This window comes from Rhodotorula toruloides, assembly GCF_000320785.1.
Source record: "Rhodotorula toruloides NP11 unplaced genomic scaffold Scaffold23, whole genome shotgun sequence".
NCBI classification, from domain to species: domain Eukaryota; kingdom Fungi; phylum Basidiomycota; class Microbotryomycetes; order Sporidiobolales; family Sporidiobolaceae; genus Rhodotorula; species Rhodotorula toruloides.
In genome coordinates this window covers 45,730-62,380 of record NW_015622983.1, presented here as the reverse complement: position 1 = coordinate 62,380, position 16,651 = coordinate 45,730, and the positions used below count along the sequence as shown (strand labels likewise).

At 62.0% G+C, this 16,651-nt stretch overlaps 8 protein-coding genes across 8 annotated transcripts; 3 read left to right on the top strand and 5 right to left on the bottom strand.

Annotated features, from left to right (window-relative positions):
• Positions 1-13: 13 nt before the first annotated feature.
• RHTO_03783 (methylene-fatty-acyl-phospholipid synthase) lies at positions 14-1,120 on the bottom strand (the record flags this gene model as incomplete). Its single annotated transcript, XM_016417452.1, has 7 exons — positions 14-131; positions 194-268; positions 331-431; positions 493-649; positions 709-814; positions 896-929; positions 1,049-1,120. The coding sequence occupies 7 exons, from the start codon at positions 1,118-1,120 to the stop codon at positions 14-16; spliced, it is 663 nt and encodes a 220-aa protein (XP_016271104.1).
• Positions 1,121-1,424: 304 nt separating this feature from the next.
• On the bottom strand, positions 1,425-2,879 carry RHTO_03782 (histidine triad nucleotide binding protein; the record flags this gene model as incomplete). The annotated part of the gene is made up of 9 exons (XM_016417451.1): positions 1,425-1,496; positions 1,602-1,742; positions 1,829-1,838; positions 1,936-1,956; positions 2,036-2,102; positions 2,221-2,259; positions 2,337-2,415; positions 2,505-2,633; positions 2,868-2,879. 9 exons carry the CDS (start codon positions 2,877-2,879, stop codon positions 1,425-1,427), a joined length of 570 nt encoding a protein of 189 aa, XP_016271103.1.
• Positions 2,880-2,994: 115 nt separating this feature from the next.
• RHTO_03781 (DUF1630 family protein) lies at positions 2,995-5,931 on the bottom strand (the record flags this gene model as incomplete). Its single annotated transcript, XM_016417450.1, has 10 exons — positions 2,995-3,231; positions 3,296-3,641; positions 3,715-3,832; positions 3,886-4,207; positions 4,263-4,343; positions 4,405-4,906; positions 4,973-5,109; positions 5,165-5,209; positions 5,266-5,547; positions 5,608-5,931. 10 exons carry the CDS (start codon positions 5,929-5,931, stop codon positions 2,995-2,997), a joined length of 2,394 nt encoding a protein of 797 aa, XP_016271102.1.
• A 153-nt stretch (positions 5,932-6,084) lies between these two features.
• RHTO_03780 (uncharacterized protein) lies at positions 6,085-7,040 on the bottom strand (the record flags this gene model as incomplete). Its single annotated transcript, XM_016417449.1, has 3 exons — positions 6,085-6,512; positions 6,578-6,769; positions 6,833-7,040. 3 exons carry the CDS (start codon positions 7,038-7,040, stop codon positions 6,085-6,087), a joined length of 828 nt encoding a protein of 275 aa, XP_016271101.1.
• A 51-nt stretch (positions 7,041-7,091) lies between these two features.
• Positions 7,092-7,905, bottom strand: RHTO_03779 (uncharacterized protein; the record flags this gene model as incomplete). Its single annotated transcript, XM_016417448.1, has 2 exons — positions 7,092-7,830; positions 7,895-7,905. The coding sequence occupies 2 exons, from the start codon at positions 7,903-7,905 to the stop codon at positions 7,092-7,094; spliced, it is 750 nt and encodes a 249-aa protein (XP_016271100.1).
• A 367-nt stretch (positions 7,906-8,272) lies between these two features.
• Positions 8,273-9,865, top strand: RHTO_03778 (uncharacterized protein; the record flags this gene model as incomplete). The annotated part of the gene is made up of 3 exons (XM_016417447.1): positions 8,273-8,719; positions 8,825-9,356; positions 9,414-9,865. 3 exons carry the CDS (start codon positions 8,273-8,275, stop codon positions 9,863-9,865), a joined length of 1,431 nt encoding a protein of 476 aa, XP_016271099.1.
• Positions 9,866-10,294: 429 nt separating this feature from the next.
• On the top strand, positions 10,295-13,341 carry RHTO_03777 (vacuolar amino acid transporter 4; the record flags this gene model as incomplete). The annotated part of the gene is made up of 10 exons (XM_016417446.1): positions 10,295-11,601; positions 11,685-11,803; positions 11,891-11,958; positions 12,014-12,046; positions 12,126-12,222; positions 12,280-12,451; positions 12,506-12,674; positions 12,735-13,018; positions 13,081-13,213; positions 13,273-13,341. 10 exons carry the CDS (start codon positions 10,295-10,297, stop codon positions 13,339-13,341), a joined length of 2,451 nt encoding a protein of 816 aa, XP_016271098.1.
• Positions 13,342-13,623: 282 nt separating this feature from the next.
• Positions 13,624-16,507, top strand: RHTO_03776 (acyl-CoA oxidase; the record flags this gene model as incomplete). Its single annotated transcript, XM_016417445.1, has 12 exons — positions 13,624-13,818; positions 13,964-14,108; positions 14,174-14,204; positions 14,268-14,367; positions 14,432-14,605; positions 14,678-14,949; positions 15,011-15,018; positions 15,090-15,522; positions 15,584-15,710; positions 15,769-15,947; positions 16,006-16,124; positions 16,185-16,507. The coding sequence occupies 12 exons, from the start codon at positions 13,624-13,626 to the stop codon at positions 16,505-16,507; spliced, it is 2,106 nt and encodes a 701-aa protein (XP_016271097.1).
• Positions 16,508-16,651: the final 144 nt, after the last annotated feature.

Sequence of the window (16,651 nt, the reverse complement as noted above, 5' to 3'; positions counted from 1 at the left end):
GAGGGAAGGAAGCTTAGAGCTCCTTGTGGCCCCGAACGGCAGTCGACGACCCTTCAGCATCCTCGATAGCCTTCCCCTTTCCCTTCGCGCGCTCTTGCTCGCGCTTGGCGTAGATAGCGGCTGTGAAGGGGCTGCGGGCGGGCAGGCGGAGGGTCAGCGCCGAGGGAAGGGAAGGGAAGGAGGGGAGACGCACTCTTCGTACGAGAGGGCAATCTGGTAGACGATGTAGACGTGGAGGGTGAGGAGGAGTCCGGCGGGGCTCTCGTACCTGCGGACAAGGCGAAGGTCAGTCGAGAAAGGGCGAGCATGAGAGGTGAATGCGCGCCGCACCACAGCGCGGTCGCGAGGAAGTTGAGCGTCGAGCCGAGGTACATCGGTTGCGAGGTGACGTTGAAAGGGAACGACTCGACCTTGTGGTCCATCAAGATACCCTGTTTACCCGTCCGGTCCGTCAGCTCGCGCTCCCCCGCACGATAGCGAACGCGGACGCACGCAGTAGTCACCGAGGAAGGTGCCGGTGATGCCAAGCGCCCAAGTCGACGTGACGACGAGCGTTGTGCCGGTGAGGAAGAGGATCGCGGCGAGGATCTTGAACTCGGTGTAGTGGAGGAAAGGGTGGGAAGGCTGGTCTCCGAGGGCGGTTTGGTAGCTGCACGAAGAGCTCGTCAGCATGGACATGGGAGACGAAGAGCAAGGGAGGACACGCACAGGTGGTCGCGGAAGATACCCGCGGTAAAGATGGCGACGGCCAGTCCGTAGCATGCCGCGTAGCGGTTGCCGCCGGCGAGCTTCGTCAGGATCCTGTTGCGGTACTCTGTAGGCCGTCCACTTGTCAGCAATCGCCTTCGCCATCCGGACAAGGAGGAGATGCGAGAGGACAGGACCGCCTGCTCACCCTGCCTAGCGATAATGTTCCATGCCAGCGGGTTCTGCGAGTTTGTCCAGCGTCAGTCCCGCTGTCAGACACCCCCAACACAGCGCCGCGAGTCCACCGCTCATCTTCCGCGTGTTGGTCGAGTGGGGGTTGACGAAGCGAGCACCGACGCACGAAGATGATGGACGCGAACGACACCCAGAAGCTCTTTTGAGAGAATTCGACGTAGCTCAGCAATCCAGCCATCCTGTTCGAGCGAGGCGAGCGTGGTGTTGAGGACAAAGTGACGGAACCGCACGACGACAAAGGTTGGCTCGCGACGGCTCACTCGAACTGGCTGGAATGGCTTGGGATGCAGCATGAGATCTATTACGGCCGTTGCGAACCCGTTAGGAATGGACCAGTCCGTCCAAACAGCTTCCAGTCGGCGCTTTTCGGCCTCACAAACGGCTGTCGCTCGTCTTTCATGCTCAAGTCAAGCGCTGCAGCTTGGCAGAAGGACTCGGAGATGCCCTTGATCTCGTTGCGAGACGGGGCACGTCGCCGGTGGCTACGCCGCCGCTGTAGGCGCTCGAACAGACGCAACCTTGACCTTCTGACCTGCTCGGAGGATGTCGAGGACCTGCACAGTTACAGCAGACCGTCAGCGGGCCGCTAACGCGTAGCTGCAGCATTGTGCGAGGGCACTTGTACCCTCTGCGATGCAGGAAGTCGTGGGGGAGCTCACCTGGTCAACCTCGACGAACCAGCTCCATCCTTTCAGCTTCCCGCTGCTCCGCTCTGCTTCGCTCGGGAGGGCTGGTCGGTACTTGAGTGAGCCTCGGAAGGGAAGGGGGAGGGAGAGGAGATGAAGGTGGAGATGATTGACCTGCGAGACGAGCGGGAGGAAGTTAGGGCAGGTCAGCATCCTGCGCCTCGAGGGGGATGCGCTTGAGATGGCGGGAAACGACGAACAGAGTAGAAGCTGCGGGCGTGCATAATATTGAGGAATGCGTAGGCGAACGAGCAATTCAGTCAAGATACCTAAGCGAGCACGGGAAGGGAAACGACCGCGAGCGTACGGAGGGATATGAAAGCCGAGTCTGCGGGCACCAAGCCACTTTCAGCAACCTGGACTTCCGAGTAGTCGGAACAGCGGTAGCGGAGGTCGCGTGTACGCACCGTTGCTCCGACAGCGGAACGCCAACTCTTTCTAGGACTTCTTGGCCGGTCTTGCGCATGCGTTGTACTGCAGGAATGACATGTTAGCGCGCGAAGACGGCGGACATGCAGCAGCGGAGCGAGTGAGCTCGCGGCCTTGCGAGGGCGAGGGAATGTTGCCGCTTTGACGAAAGAGAGGAGCGTACGTAGTGCTGCATCTTCCGGAAGCAGAGTCTTGACGTTATCTGCGTCTCGTCACATTTCGTCATCAGCCAAGCCAATCGCAGTTGGAAGGACGGTCGATGCAACGGGAGGAGCGCACCGATATGTCGCTTGGGTACGAGGAGCAGGTGTACCCGACTCGCCGGCGAACGGTCGTGGAAGACAACCAGCTCGTCATCCTGTGCGGTCACAAGAAAACGTACTCGAAGCTTCAGGACCGGGGCACAGAGAGGAATTCGGCAGAAGCGAGGGAATTGCCTGCTCGCACCTCATGCACCACCCGAAAACCAGGCGAGTCTCTCGTCACCCCGCAGAAGACACAATCTGGTCGCGCTGCCGCCTCGTTCGCGCCTCCCCGTGCGGTACTCCCGTTTCCCGCCTCGTTGACGACCCGAAACTGATGAGGATCGTCAAGTCGTGAAGCGCCCTTTCGTTCGCTTGCCAAGAGGGGCGAGAAGATTCCGAAGCAGGAAGAGAGCAGGGAAGCCAGGTTGGAGACGGCGCGAAGACGAAGGGAGCGAGCGAGCGTGAGAGGAAGGAGGGAGAGGGTGGTTGGAGGTTCGTGTGAGGCGTGGTGTCCTCCCTACGACGCTTTCTTCGCTCTTTACGGCCGAGTACAAGTGTACAGGACGGACACTGTCATCGAGGATGCACGGGACGACAGAGAGTGTCTGTGTTGCGATGCCATCTCCTCCTCATCCTCTCTCCTCAACGTCTGCAGTATTGCCGCGCTCTACCAGCGTGCCCCAGCGGACCGTCTACTTCCTCGCATCACTCAAACCTCTGGACTTGACCCTCTCGTCCCGCAGTTCCTTCAACCGCTCAGCCTGCGCTCTCAATCTCCCAGCCGGCGTGTCGAGCGAGGGGCGGCGCGGATCCGCGCCTGCGATAGAGCCTGCCGAAAGGCCAAGACCGGTGACTGAGGAGGCGGGGGACGAGGCGGCGGGAGAAGCGGAGCCGGCCGTGCGTGTTGAGCGGGCTGGCGATTCGAGGCGCTGCGGGAAGACACCAAGTCAATTGGAATGGAGTCGATGAGTCTGCGTAGAAGGGACAACGCACCCCGGCTTCTCGCTCAAATTGGTCCACTAGCTGATCCATCTCGTTCACCGGCCGCCCTCTCGCCCAAACATCCACATCGACCTCTCCGAGCGCGCGGACATACCGCCTCCTCACCTCTCCACCCGTCATCTTCACTCGCTGGTTGAGCCAACGGCGGAAGTGAGGCGAGGACGAGATGAAGCGGGTGTAGAAGCGGTCGACTGGTGTTGAGCCGGGTTGGGAGAAGGAGGGCGCGGAGGAGCGTAGCTGGAGGGACGAGCCGTGCGTGCGGAGGGAGGAGAGGAAGCCGGGAAGGGTGAACTGCGTCGAAGGTAAGGGCGCCAGGCCAGGCGAGAGGAGAGGGGCACTGCGCGCATGGTGGGAGTCAGCGCGCTGCTTCTTCGAAAGCACAGGGCCGACCGTTGGCCCCCATGACTCACCTCTGTGCGAAAGCCTCGTTTCCGACCCAGAGCGTGCCGAAATATCGATTGAGCGGCGCAAGAAACTGCTCCGTCAAGCTGGCGAAGTACCGGTAGATCACGGCGTCGCAAGCAGCGTCTGCGCAACGCGTTGTCAGCGATCGCAAGGCATCGAAAGGAGAACGAACGCACAGTCTCCACGCGCCCACGCATCCTCAATCTCCTTCAACACCTTGTCATCCTTCTTGACATGCCTCTTCCGCTCGCTCTTCAGCCCAAATTCCTTGCCTTTCTCGTCGCCCGCCGGGACGTCCAGCGAGCCCGCTCGGCGAGGGTTGACAGGCGAAGTGGTCGGATTCGGTGAGGAGGCGGAAGAGTAGGAGAGGGAGGGCGAGCGGGTTGGTGTTGAGGGAGTGAGGGCGGCGGGGCGTTCGAGGCGAAGGATGTGCGGCCAGTGTTTGCAGGTCGTGAGGAGGAGCGGGTTGGTCGAGGCGATAAGTAGACCAAGGTGAGGCTGCGCGAGGCCGACTTAGCAGGCGAAGCGGAGCGGTCGGGAGGACAGCACGAACCCTGACGCCTGGTCGGCATAGAGAGGGAAAGTCTAGGTCGTGTACGTGTAGATAAGGTCGATAGTCTCCCGCCAGCGGGACCTGCGGCAATGGCCTCTCATCAGCGCGCCGGTTTTCAGCTCGTTCGAAGGGAGAAGTGCACCGGCTTGATAAGACAGCGCAGATGCTCCAGCACTTCTGCCGCCACCTTTGCGTCGCCGCTCCAGATCAGCAGCGGCTCGCCGAGGACGAGGAGCTCCCACAGGAGGAGGAGTTTGCTGAATCCAACCTCGCCAATCTTGGCGCTTGCCGGGCTTGGTGAGGCGGACGTCGGTGACAGCAAGCCGGAAGATGGAGCCGTGGAAGTCGGCGAAGGGAAGAGGAGGAGACAGAGAGGTGTGAGAGGGAGCGAGGCGGGAAGGACGGCAGGTGGGCCAGTGACGGGTGGGAGGGACGGCCTTTTCTGCATTGCGGCGGACGAGGGCGACGATCGAGACGACTGCCACGCTTGTTGTGATAGAAAGGGCGACGGGGCGTGCGTATATGGTAAGGGAGAGCCGGTGGCAGGAGGAGGGAACTGCGCTTGCGAAGGTAAGGGCAAGGCGATGGTGAGAACGGAGCCGAGGAAGGGGAGGTCGAGGGTTGCGCCGGGTACGGGGTCAGGCCTGATTGCGGACCAATGCTACGAGGATCAGTCGTTGGCGTATACGACCGTCGCCGTTACAACGCACCAGCTGGCGATGTTGTGGCACGCAGTCTCGACCATCCCTCCTTGTGTGCCTCCTGCCTGCGCATGCTTGAAGTGAAGCGGACCGAGGATGGAGACGAGGGAGGAGAAGAGGCCGACGAGGTGCGGGATGTGCGAGATCTGCATGCAAAAGGCGTTAGACCGGCAGCGAAAGAGTGCAGCTGGAGACACGTACAAGTACAAGGGACCGTTGCGCGAAACCGCGGCGTAGTTGAGCGTCCTGGGAAGACTCGGGGGTCAGCCTGACTTTAGCGAGAAATTCGCCATCCTGCTCACCTTCTCCCGCACGAACCAGACAAACCCATGCAGGGCACCCGGTCCTTCTGCATCCTCGTCGACTTTCGGTAGCCGCTCAACCTCCTTGCCCTTTCCGAGCTTGTCGTCAATCCTCCAGAGCTGGCTTTCCGGAGGATAGGGTATCCGCCAATGGTAAGAATAGCCGCCATCGGGCAATGCTGAGGGAGGAGGGATGTCGGCGCCCTCTGGTAGGGAGGAGAAGGCGATGTTCTGCTTGATAGCCGGCGGAAAGCGAGTCGCAGGAAAGACGTTATCGAGGTTCTGCCAGGGAAAGCGACGTCAGCGCAGTCCTTGCGAGCATTACCCCCAGTCTGTACGCACCGGACCCGAGTCTATGTCGAACTCGACGACGGCGAAGCAAACGATCCAGCGGCGCAGGCGTTCCCACTGGACGGGGTCGAGTTGATCAGAGGGGAACGAGATCTTGCGCGTCAACGTCGGCTGCTTCGAGTGTCCTGGTCGCATCGGTCGATCTTCTGAATCCGCAAGGCCGCTGCCGTCGATGCCGCTTGTCGTCCCGTACTGTGACGAGCGACGTTTCGATGGTTCGTCGGGGTGTGGGGAGGAGGAGGGAGTCGAGCGAGCGAGCGGCGGGGACAGCCGCAGACTGCCCAAGTCCCCGTCGTATAAGTCTGTCGAGCTCATCGTAGCATCTCAGGGAGCCGGCGATGCCAGCTAGGGTAGCAAGTCGAGGACGAACCCCTTCGCTCTCCTCGTGCGGTCATCTCGCAAGGCAAGGACGCATACTGAGGTCAAAGAGTTAGAATGCGAGAGTCTGATGCGAGTACAGCGACCACCTCAGTCAACGAATTTCCAGATCACGCGGGCGTAAAAGAAGATCTCGCGAAGTTGCTCTTCCAAGCTGTCCTCCTTCGCCGGCTCGAGAGTGCCCTCCCAAGCGAACGCCGATTGTGATGGCGCGTAGAGTGCGGTGGCTTTGCTGGCGCCCAATTCTTTGAAGAGTCTTGCGACAGGGGTCGTTCCTTCTGGCGCAGCAGCTTCGAATTCGATGAGGAAAGGGCGGAACACAGCGACCGCTGTCTGCACGCTCGAGTGCCAGCTCGTGCCGGCAGACAACTGGCTGGAGGGAGAGTTGGCGAACGGGCGGTTCTTGATGATCTCGCGCGCCGCGGTCCAGAGCAGCAGAGCCCATGTGTCGACGCCGTGCTTCCGAAAGAAGAAACGCAGGTCGTCTTGGCTGCGCAGGAGATCCATGATGTGCAAGACTGCGACGTGAGCGATGTATAAGCCACCAACTAGCAGGTTTCAAGTTGGGAAGGAGAACACGTACCGAGGCGATCCTGCATGAGCAAAGCGCTAGGAAGCTGACCCTTGCGCGTCTCGCGCTTGAACCAATCATCACGGAGCCCAGTCGCCGTCTGTATCAGCCTCTCCCAGTCGTGCTTCGCCTCCGAGACCTCAGCCTTCTCGTCGTCCTTCGCCAAGTCGACGTCGCAAAGTTGTTCGAGGTAGGGCGGCAAGGCTGCATACGACAGGCCGTCAGCGGACCTAGACGAGTGCACAGTTCGAGTTGCTCCGCACTCACCCGCATGGTACTCGAGTGCGGCTGCGTGCAGAGCGCGGGCGGAGTCGTCATCGACAAGGTGCAGTATCATGCGCTGCTTGGTATTGGCGTCCTTCTGGGCCTTCGTGAGCGGCTCGACTCGCTTCTCGAGGCGGACGATGTCGCCGGCGGGATTCTTCCCGGTCAGCCAAGAGTGTGCCGGCATGACGATCGAGGCTATCGCGTCCATCCCCGCTTCGAGCGACGACACCCGTTCGCGCACTTCTGCGGTCTCCCTTCTTTACGCCGCGACGTCCTCGGACAGCGCGGAAATGCGCTCCCCCAGCCTGTTGATTGGCTCTGTAACTCGCGCCACCAGATCCGCCACCAGGTCTTCAACGCGCTGACTTGGCCGTTCGATCACACGGCATTGCTGTTCGACCTCGCGCTGTAGAGCCTGCTCAATAGCACGAAGGCGTGACGGAATGGTCTGCTCGAAGGCTTCAAGGCGCGACAGGGTGATTCCGTCGGAAGCTTCAAGGCGCTCGATGCGTTCGGTGAGTGAGTGGTCAGCTGTGCGAGGTTCGCGAGAGACGAGAGCAAGCGTTGGAGGCGGATCCGCCGAGAGAGGATCGGAAGGTAGCAACATTTCTGTCGCGGCAGAGGCAGAGAAGCGACGAGACTGCGAGGCGGAGGCATGTGCAAGCGCTGCTGAGCTTGTGGAATTCATCGTACGGCGTATTGAGGGGAGGGATTGAGGGCTGCTCGCCGAAGACCCTCCTGCGACAGAGGCTGCAGCTTGCGGTCGCTGCGAGGCGCCACCTGCGCCTGCTTGTACGTCGCCCGAGGGATGCGCCGACTTTCCACGAGACACCAGGTTCGATAACCTGCCTCCCCTTCCACCGCGCTCAGTGCGCGAATCGGCCTGGTTCCGTCCGCGACGTCCTTTGCCGCGCTGATTGCCGCGGGACGTTGTTGAGGCTGAGCTCCTCGACGAAGGTGCGCCGCCAGTCGGCGAAGACTGTTGTTGGGAGTGACCGCTGCGAGGAGATCCGATGAAGTCAGTCGCCGTACACGGGAGCGCGACAGGCGATTGGGGCGCACTCCTGGTCCATCGAGCAGTCCGTACGTGCGAGTTGCAGCTCAGGCAATATCCTAGAGCGGGCGCGCGGCGGAGTCGAAAGGGAAGACCCCTCGACTGATGAGAACGGGGAGGACGAGAAGAGGGCCAGCGGGTGTCTGGTAAAGCAGTAGACTGGCGGGGGCACTCTCCTCAAGCTGCTAGCGTGGTCTGTACAAGGTCCCAGCTGTTGCGAGCGAGTGGTGAGCGCAAGAGGCCTGAGAGACACCCCTTGAACCTCGACATCCTCTTTGCTCGCATCGACACGCTCCTTGTATGGCTTTGGCTCGATAGACACACTCTTTTGGACTTCTCATTCGACTCTACGCGCTTGAACGGCCGCTCGAGGCGACGACACGGCGATGCCGCCTTCACCTTCGACCCTATCCCGAGGACAACGACTGGCACTCATCGTCGTCGGATGCTTCGTATTGGTGGTTCTGTGGGTCGGGAGTAGCGCGACAAAGGATCCAGCGAGCCGCCACCTCGACACATACCTCCCTTCGCTTTCCCTCACCTCTTTGTCCTCCCCCTCCCTCTCCCGCAAGGACCCCCTCGCTTATCGTCGCTTCCTTGAAGAAACCACCTCTCCAGCAAACCTCACGACACACTCTCCAACCCTCACATTCGACCACATCTATGTCCTGTCGCTCCCGGCGAGGCAGGACCGGCGGGCAGACATGAGGCGGATAGCGGATGCGCTCGGCGTGACCATCGAGTTCGTCGACGCCGCCGACAAGAGGGAGCCCTTCCTCAAGTGGATCGCCGAGCGCGTCAAGGAGAGCCGCGACGAGCGCCGCAAAGTCATGGTACGTCCCGCATCTCTCGTCGCGTTGAAACGGAGATTCCGCTCGGCGCAGGGTCTTGTTCGTCGTCACGAAGTTCGCGCGGCACTGACTTGCCAGTATCGACAGGCCGCTGCTCGTAACCGCTCGCCCAGCTCAATAGGCGGGCTCAAGATTGGCTCCGACTGGATCACCCCCTTCCCAGGCGACCTCTCCGCCTTCACACCCTCCTCCTCAAAACCCCTCCCCGACCGCTTCCCTCATTTCCCTCTCACCTCTCCCTCCTACACCGGCGGAGCGAAAACCTGGGTCTCGCACCTCGAGTCGCTCCACTCGGCCGGCGGACGACACACCTCTCTTCGCCCTTCCGACCCAAACCTGAACGTCTCCTCCCTCCTCTGGGACCCGCGAGAAAAGCTCGGCGTGCGGCAAGTACACGAGGGAGTGATCTCGACGTATTGGGGCCAGACGCGGGCGATGAAGCGCATGCTGGAGAATGGGGACAGGACGGCGCTGATCCTCGAGGACGATGTCGATATCGAGTGGGATTTGGAGCGGCTGTGGAAGGGGATCGAGAGGAGGCTGCCGAGGAACAAGGAGACCGCGGAAGAGGAGTGGGACGTGACTTATCTCGGACACTGCTGGGGCGGCGAGTTCCAGAGTAGGTGAACTGCTTCGCTTCCGGAGAGCTTCCGCTGACTTCGCTCGCGACGCACAGAACCGCAATACCTGCATCCTCTCTTGCATCGCTCGACGGGACCGATGTGCCTGCACGCCTACGCCCTCACCGCAACCGGCGCACACACCCTCCTCTCGCACCTCCTCGACCCCTGGTCCGCCTTCTCCACCGCCGTCGACCTCGTCATCCCCTCTCTCCTGCACATCCAAGACTTACTCGACCCGCGCTGGGCGTCGCGTGACCACGGCGATGGGATCCGGCACGCCCCGCTCGTTAGGAGCTGGAGCGTCGTCCCGCCCCTCGTTGTGCAGCGCAAGGACGGGCCGAGTGACTTGCAGAAGGGGACGGGGAGTCCGTGGAGGGGCGTACTGCGCGACTCGACGATGGAGCGGATCAAGCGCGGAGACGGGACTTGGGGAGACGAGTGGGACGACGTGTTTGATCCGTCGAACGTGGATCCGGCGACGCAGCTGAGGTGCGGGCCGGTGTGAGGGCGGGACTTGGGTATACTGGGACGTGCTGCATGGACACTTGGTTTCTCGCATGACGAGGGAGGTGTCCTTTGGAGCCTCGAGTCGAGAAGAGAGCGCTTTCCGCAACCCTCGCCTCGCCGGCTCTCCGCTACAGCTGCACATTCCTGTCACCTGCTCGTTGGTAGCTTGGCGTCTTCGTACCAGCCTACGGTTGTCCCAGTACCGCCCGCCAACTTCGACTGATGAGAACCGAGAAAGCGGGAGGACGCTTCGCTGGGCGCCGGAAGGGGGTGGGCCGTACTGAGGCTACGTTGAAGACTGTACTGCACCGTCCGTAGCCCCGCTTGAGGCTGTCGTCGCTGCCAAGTGGGACGACGGTCGTCAAGAGCGAACCGGACGGCGCTCTCACCTTGACCACTCGCTCACCTGCGTGCTACGACGGCTAGGATGGCCTCGCCACGACCGACGAGCCCCTTCAACGACGGCCACACGCCTGTCCAGTCCGGCATCTCGCTCGCCGTCCCCCAGATCCCTCCCCACAACGCACCCTCATCCTCGACTCCTCCCGCCGCTGGTTCGCCGCTCGCAGGTTCACCGAGACGCTCTCCGAGTCCCTTGCTCGCCGCCGCATCGAGCGCCCTCCAGCAGACGCGGACCGATTCGCCCCTCCCGCCGAATGCCGTCCAGCCTGTCGCACCCTCCCCCGTCCCGCTCACAGAAGCCCAGAAGGCCGAAGTCATCCGTCGACACCTCCTTACGGCCGAAGAACAGCAGCGACTCGCAGCAGACCAGGCTCTCACGTCGTCTTCGCCGCGCTCGTCATCCGCTTTCCCGCAGCCGACGGCGGAAGATGACCCCGAATTCCCGACGCCGTATCACTTGCAGGGCGGAGACGTCGTTGCAGGAGTGTACAAGTGGGCGCAGCAGGCGGTTGAAGAGGCGGGAGGAAGCGCTTCAGGCGGAGGAGGCTCGTCCGGCGCAACGCCTGTACCCGGTCTGGGTGTCGGCAAGGCGCCCTCCGTCCGTCGCAGCAGGTCGATGGCGTCGATCGTCGAAGGCGTCGCATCGCGTAGGACGTCGCTCGCCGTCGGTGCGGGAGGAGGCGACGCAGGTCGAGCTGCGGCGAGGGCAGGAATCGGCGCGGACGAGGTTCTCGCGTCCGACGTCGAAGACGAAGGCGGGCTGTTGAGCACAGCAGAAATGCTCCAGCCTGGCGGGTTCAGGCGCGACTTTGTCTTCCGCAAGATGGCCGCGCAAGACCAGCAGCCCACATCGTCGCCCTCTGCCTCCGCATACGCCTCAGCAGCGATCGGCGCGAACCCCTCGTCTACGTCGCTCGCCTCCCTCGGCTCGCAGGGTGCGAACGGCAATGCGAGCGGAATCTCGCTCGGCGCTGCGTCGCCTTTGCCTGCGACTCGTGCCCGCCCTACACGCTCATTCATCGACTTCCTCAGCCTTTACGGACACTTTGGAGGAGAAGACTTGGAGGAGATAGAAGAAGAAGAGGAAGAAGAGGAGGAAGACGAAGAAGCCGCGCTCGAGTCTGCAGGCGGACAGCGCGGACTAACCCCTCGCGGACCGCACGAGCGAACGCCGCTTATTCGTGCGCGAAGCAGTATGCGGGGAGACTCGAGGAAGAGGGTTGCGGCGGCTGCGGGAGATGCGGAGAAGGTCGGAGACGCGACGGTTACGCAGGCGGTGTTGATGCTCCTCAAGAGCTTCGTCGGGACGGGTGTGCTCTTCCTCGGCAAGGCGTGCGTTTAATTTCGGATTGTCGCCGCTCAGTATGTCACGGCGATACTGATGCAGCGTTCTCGGTTTCGCTGATCTATCGCAGCTTCTTCAACGGCGGCATCCTCTTCTCGACCATCACCCTCTGCTTCGTCGCTATGATCTCGCTCTACTCGTTTCTCCTCCTCGTACAGACGAGGCAGGCCGTGCCCGGTTCCTTCGGAGGTGCGTCGCCGTCTTCCTCCTTTGCTGCTTCCCAGGCTCTTGCGGGAGTCTCAGAAGCTGATGGTGGGTGGAACCGCTCGCGCGCAGACATCGGCGGCGCGCTCTACGGACGCTGGATGCGCTGGGCTATCTTGTTCGCAATTGTGCTATCCCAGGTGCGTTTCGGACCTGCTTCCTTTCCTTCGCCTCGACTAACGACCTTCGTCGCAGATCGGATTCGTCGCCGCCTACACCATCTTTGTCGTGCGTCCGGCTTCTTCGGTCGTCAGATCTTCTGTGTGCGGAGGAGAATGACGTTGCTGTACTTGTGCCGGACGTACAGGCCCAGAACCTGCAAGCGTTCTTCCTCGCCGTCTCGAACTGCAAGACCTACATCTCGACGCCGCTCCTGATCCTCGCGCAACTCGTCGTCTTCCTCCGTGCGTCCGCTCCCTCCCCGTCCCTCCTCCTCCCTAACGCCCTTGTCGCGCCCGCAGCACTCGCCATGATCCGCAACATCCAGAAGCTGTCCAGCACCGCCCTCGTAGCCGACGCCTTCATCCTCTTCGGCCTCGTGTACATCTTTTCGAACGAGGCGAAAGTCTTGGCGCAGCACGGGATCGCGGATGTCAAGTTGTTCAACCCGAGGGACTTTCCCCTCCTCATCGGGTGCGTCCCCTTTCCCTTTCCCTCTTCCGCGCTCGCTGACGCTCGCTCCCGCAGGACCGCCGTCTTCGCCTTCGAAGGGATCGGCCTCGTCCTCCCCGTCCGCGAATCCATGCGCGACCCGTCCCGCTTCCCGGCCGTCTTGTCGGGTGTCATGGTCGGCACGATGGTGCTCTTTGCGAGTGGAGGCGTGCTCGCTTATTTGGCGTACGGGAGTAAGATACAGGTGCGTGCGGGTGATCTGCCTTTGAGCAAGAGACGCTGATGGGAGGGAGTTTGTGGACAGACGGTCGTCTTCGTCAACCTCCCCTCGGACGACAAGTTTGTCCAAACCTCTCAATTCCTCTACTCTCTCGCGATTCTCCTCTCCACACCACTCCAACTCTTCCCCGCTGTCCGCATCATGGAGAACGGGCTCTTCCCGCCTCAGCGAAGCGGGAAGAGAAGCCTCAAAGTCAAGTGGGAGAAGAATGGGTTCCGCGCGGCGGTCGTGGTTGGGTGTGCGGGGATCAGTTGGGCGGGAGCGAGCGATTTGGATAAGTTTGTGAGCTTGATTGGGAGCTTGGCTTGGTGCGTTCCCGCTCTCCCTCCCCTCGCTTCTTCTCCTGGACACTTACAGCGGGTGTGCGCAGCGTCCCGCTGGGCTTCATCTTCCCGGCCTTCTTGCACTACAAAGCCTGCGCCCGCACGCGCCGACAAAAAGCCGCCGACCTCGCCCTCCTCGTCTTTGGAGTCGTCGCAGCCGTGTTCTCTACGTCTCAAACCGTGCGTTTCTTGCTTGCTCCTCTCGAGGGTACAGTGCTGACGAGGATCGGATGGTGCAGATCAACTTGTTGTTGCAGGCGGGCGAGAGTGGGCCTCCGACGATGGGCCGCTGTCCTCCTCGGGCGTAGTTCTCGTCGCATTACCCGCAATACAACTGCGATTGTAAGCAGTTAGCCGGAGAGGAGAGAAGGGGTTGTTGCCGATGGTCAGGGGGAAGGGCGAGTCGGGTCGCTCGGAGTCGGAGGGTTTGCCGAGCCGAGGAGACTTGTCCCGCTCCCTCGTCCTCGCTCTTCCCTTCACTCGAGCTACCCACTAAAAGTGACACAGCTACAACACACGCACACACCGCTTCACCTTCACCCGCGCCGCTCTTCTCCTCCACTCTCCGACTCGCCTCTCCACCCCGCGCCATGAGCTACCAACCCCCCTCCTCAGTGCCCGTCGAGATCCCCGACGGCTTCAAGCCCCTCGGCACATCAGGCAGCAGGCTCCTCGAGATCGAGCGCTCGAAAGCCTCGTTCTCGCCGGCCGATCTCGAAAAGTACATCTACGGCGACGCTGCTATCGAGCGCAGGAACAGGATCTTGCCCGTCGTGGAGAACGAGGTGCGTACACGAGGAGTAGCTTGTCCAAGGCACGAGGCTGACAGCACGAGTCCTCGTCGTCCTCCTCCTCCTCCTCGTCCCGACCCGGTCCGGCAACCCCCTCCGTCCCGACTCTGTCCTCGCCACTACTCGGAAACGATGACAGCCCGCGTTCGACAAGTCCCAGATCCACTACATGGACCGCGGAGCCAAGTACCGCCACGGACTCGCAAAGGAGAAGCGCCTCGTCCAGTTGACCCGCGAACTCGGTTGGACCGCCGAGGATGTCAGGACCGCCGAGGAGTTGCTGGGTGAGTGCGAGAGTGTCGCTGACGAATGGACGGGACGGCGAGCTGACCAGTGAGACGATGCGCAGACATGCCCGCCGCTTTCGGACTTCACAACTCGTGCGTCTCCCGCTTAGCGTGATCCCCTTTCGAGTGTCGCTCTGACCATCGCCCGCCTCACAGCATGTTCCTCAAAACCCTCCGCGCGCAGTCGACGGACGAGCAGCGAGAACTCTTCCTCAAGCCCGCGGAGAACTACGAGATCATCGGCTGCTATGCGCAGGTGCGCCCCCTCTCCACATCAACCACCATCTTTCCCCCTCACTGACACTCGCTCGTTCACGCAGACTGAGCTGGGTCACGGCTCGAACGTCCAAGGACTCGAGACGACCGCGATGTACAAGCCCGAGTCCAAATCGTTCGTCATCAACACCCCCGGCATGTCGTCCATGAAGTGGTGGATCGGCGGACTTGGGCGGACGGCAGACCATGCGGTCGTCATGGCGCAGCTGTACACTCCCGTGCGTTTCGCTCTCCGTTCCTCCCTCCGACTTTCTCCGACTGACGAGAGTACTGGTTGGCTCGTCACGCAGGACGGCAAGAACGGTTCGCTCGTCCGCCGCGGTCCCTACCCCTTCGTCGTCCCCCTCCGCGACACAAAGACTCGCGAGCTCCTCCCCGGCCGCACAATCATGGACATCGGCCCGAAAGCCGGGTACCCCATGACCGACAACGGCACCGCCATCTTCAACAACGTCGAGATCCCCCACGTCAACTTTTTGGCAAAGTTTGCCAGCGTCGATGTCGAGTCTGGCAGGTTCAGTAAACCTCCTCATGACAAGTTGGCGTACGGGACCATGATCTAGTGCGTTTCGCCTCTCTTCTTCTCACCGAGGATGCCTCATTGATCATGTCGTCGCTCGCAGCATCGTACGTCTCGAGGAGAACGCTTGACCTTCGCAGCTGAGCGAAAGCTAACCTCGCTCACGATCCCACAGCGCGCAGGCATCGTACAGCAGGCCCGCATGATCCTCGCCCGCTCAGCGACCGTTGCCATCCGCTACTGCTCCGTCCGTCGCCAGTTCGCCGACCGCGACGCGCCCGTGACGGACGACGGCCGCAAGCCCGCCGAGACGCCCGTGGTCAACTACCAGCTCGTCCAGGCTCGCATCTTCCCTCCCCTCGTGCAGGCTTTCGCGTGCCACTACACCGGTCGCGAGATGATGCGCCAATACGAGTCGAACGAGTCGGCCATGGCCGAGGGAGACTTTTCGCTCCTCGCCGACTTGCATGCGACGAGCTCCGGATTGAAGAGTCTGTGCACGCTCATGGCGAGCAATGCGATTGAGGAGTGCAGGCGCGCGTGCGGTGGACATGGCTACTCCCTCTCGTCGGGACTGGCGTCGCTCTGGTCCGACTACCTCCCGCAGGTCACCTGGTGCGTCCGCCGCTCACTCTTCCTCTCGCTACTCGTGCTGACGGGGGTACGTGCGACACAGGGAGGGCGACTCGTACATGCTCACGCAGCAGACCGGCCGCTACCTCTTCAAGACGTTCCGCACCATCCTCTCCGACCCGAACGCCGAGATGTCCCGCGAGAACCTCACCGCCCACTACGTCCGCAAGGTGTGCTTTCCCACCTCCTTGCATCGCTTCTCGCGCTGACGTTGTGCGGACCCGGCAGTACATCGCCAACCCGGAAGCCAAGGCGCCCTTCAAATACGCCGGCGACCTCTCGGACCCGCAGCTCTTCATCGACGCGTTCGGACACCGCGCCGCGTACCTCACCGCCACGGCACTCCGCAAGCGTGACATCGAGAAGCGCACGTGGAACTCGTTGCTCATCGACATCTTCCGCTGCTCGTGCGTGCCCATCCATCCCTCTCCCTCGAGGCGTGTACTGATGAGTGAGGGCGAACAGGACCGCACACGCCCAGTACTACCTCGTGTACAACTTTGCTCAGGCAATCATGCACGACCAGGAGCTCAAGGCCCAGCCGGCACTGCACAGGATCATGACGACCTGCTTCGAGCTCTTCGGTGCGCACTTACACTCTCGTTCGTGCGCGCTCGACTCGCTGACGCTCGCTCGATCCACAGCCTGCTACACGATGGACGCCGAAGCGTCCGAGTTCCTTTCCTCGCGCTACCTCTCGCCTCAGCAACACGAGCTCCTTCGCAACCGGGTGCACGCGCTCCTCGCCGAGCTGCGGCCTCAGGCAGTCCCGCTCGTCGACTCGTGGAACATCCCCGACTACCTCCTCAACTCTGCGCTCGGCAGGAAGGACGGGGACGTCTACCCTGCGCTTGTGAGGTTCGCGCAGGGAGAGCCGCTCAACCAGACGAGGTTCAATGTGGATGTCAACGACGAGGCGCTGGAGGTGGGCAAGGAGGAGGGCGTCAGGGCTTGGTCGAAGCTGTAGGCGGCGTGGCTGCGCTCCCTTCTCTCTCTCGCATCCCTCTACGTTCTGTCTCGCAGTTGCTTAGGTTCTTGTATTACTTCTAGAAACATATAAACGAACTCTTTGCAAGGTCATCACCGTCGTACCCCATCCCCTTGCCGCGTG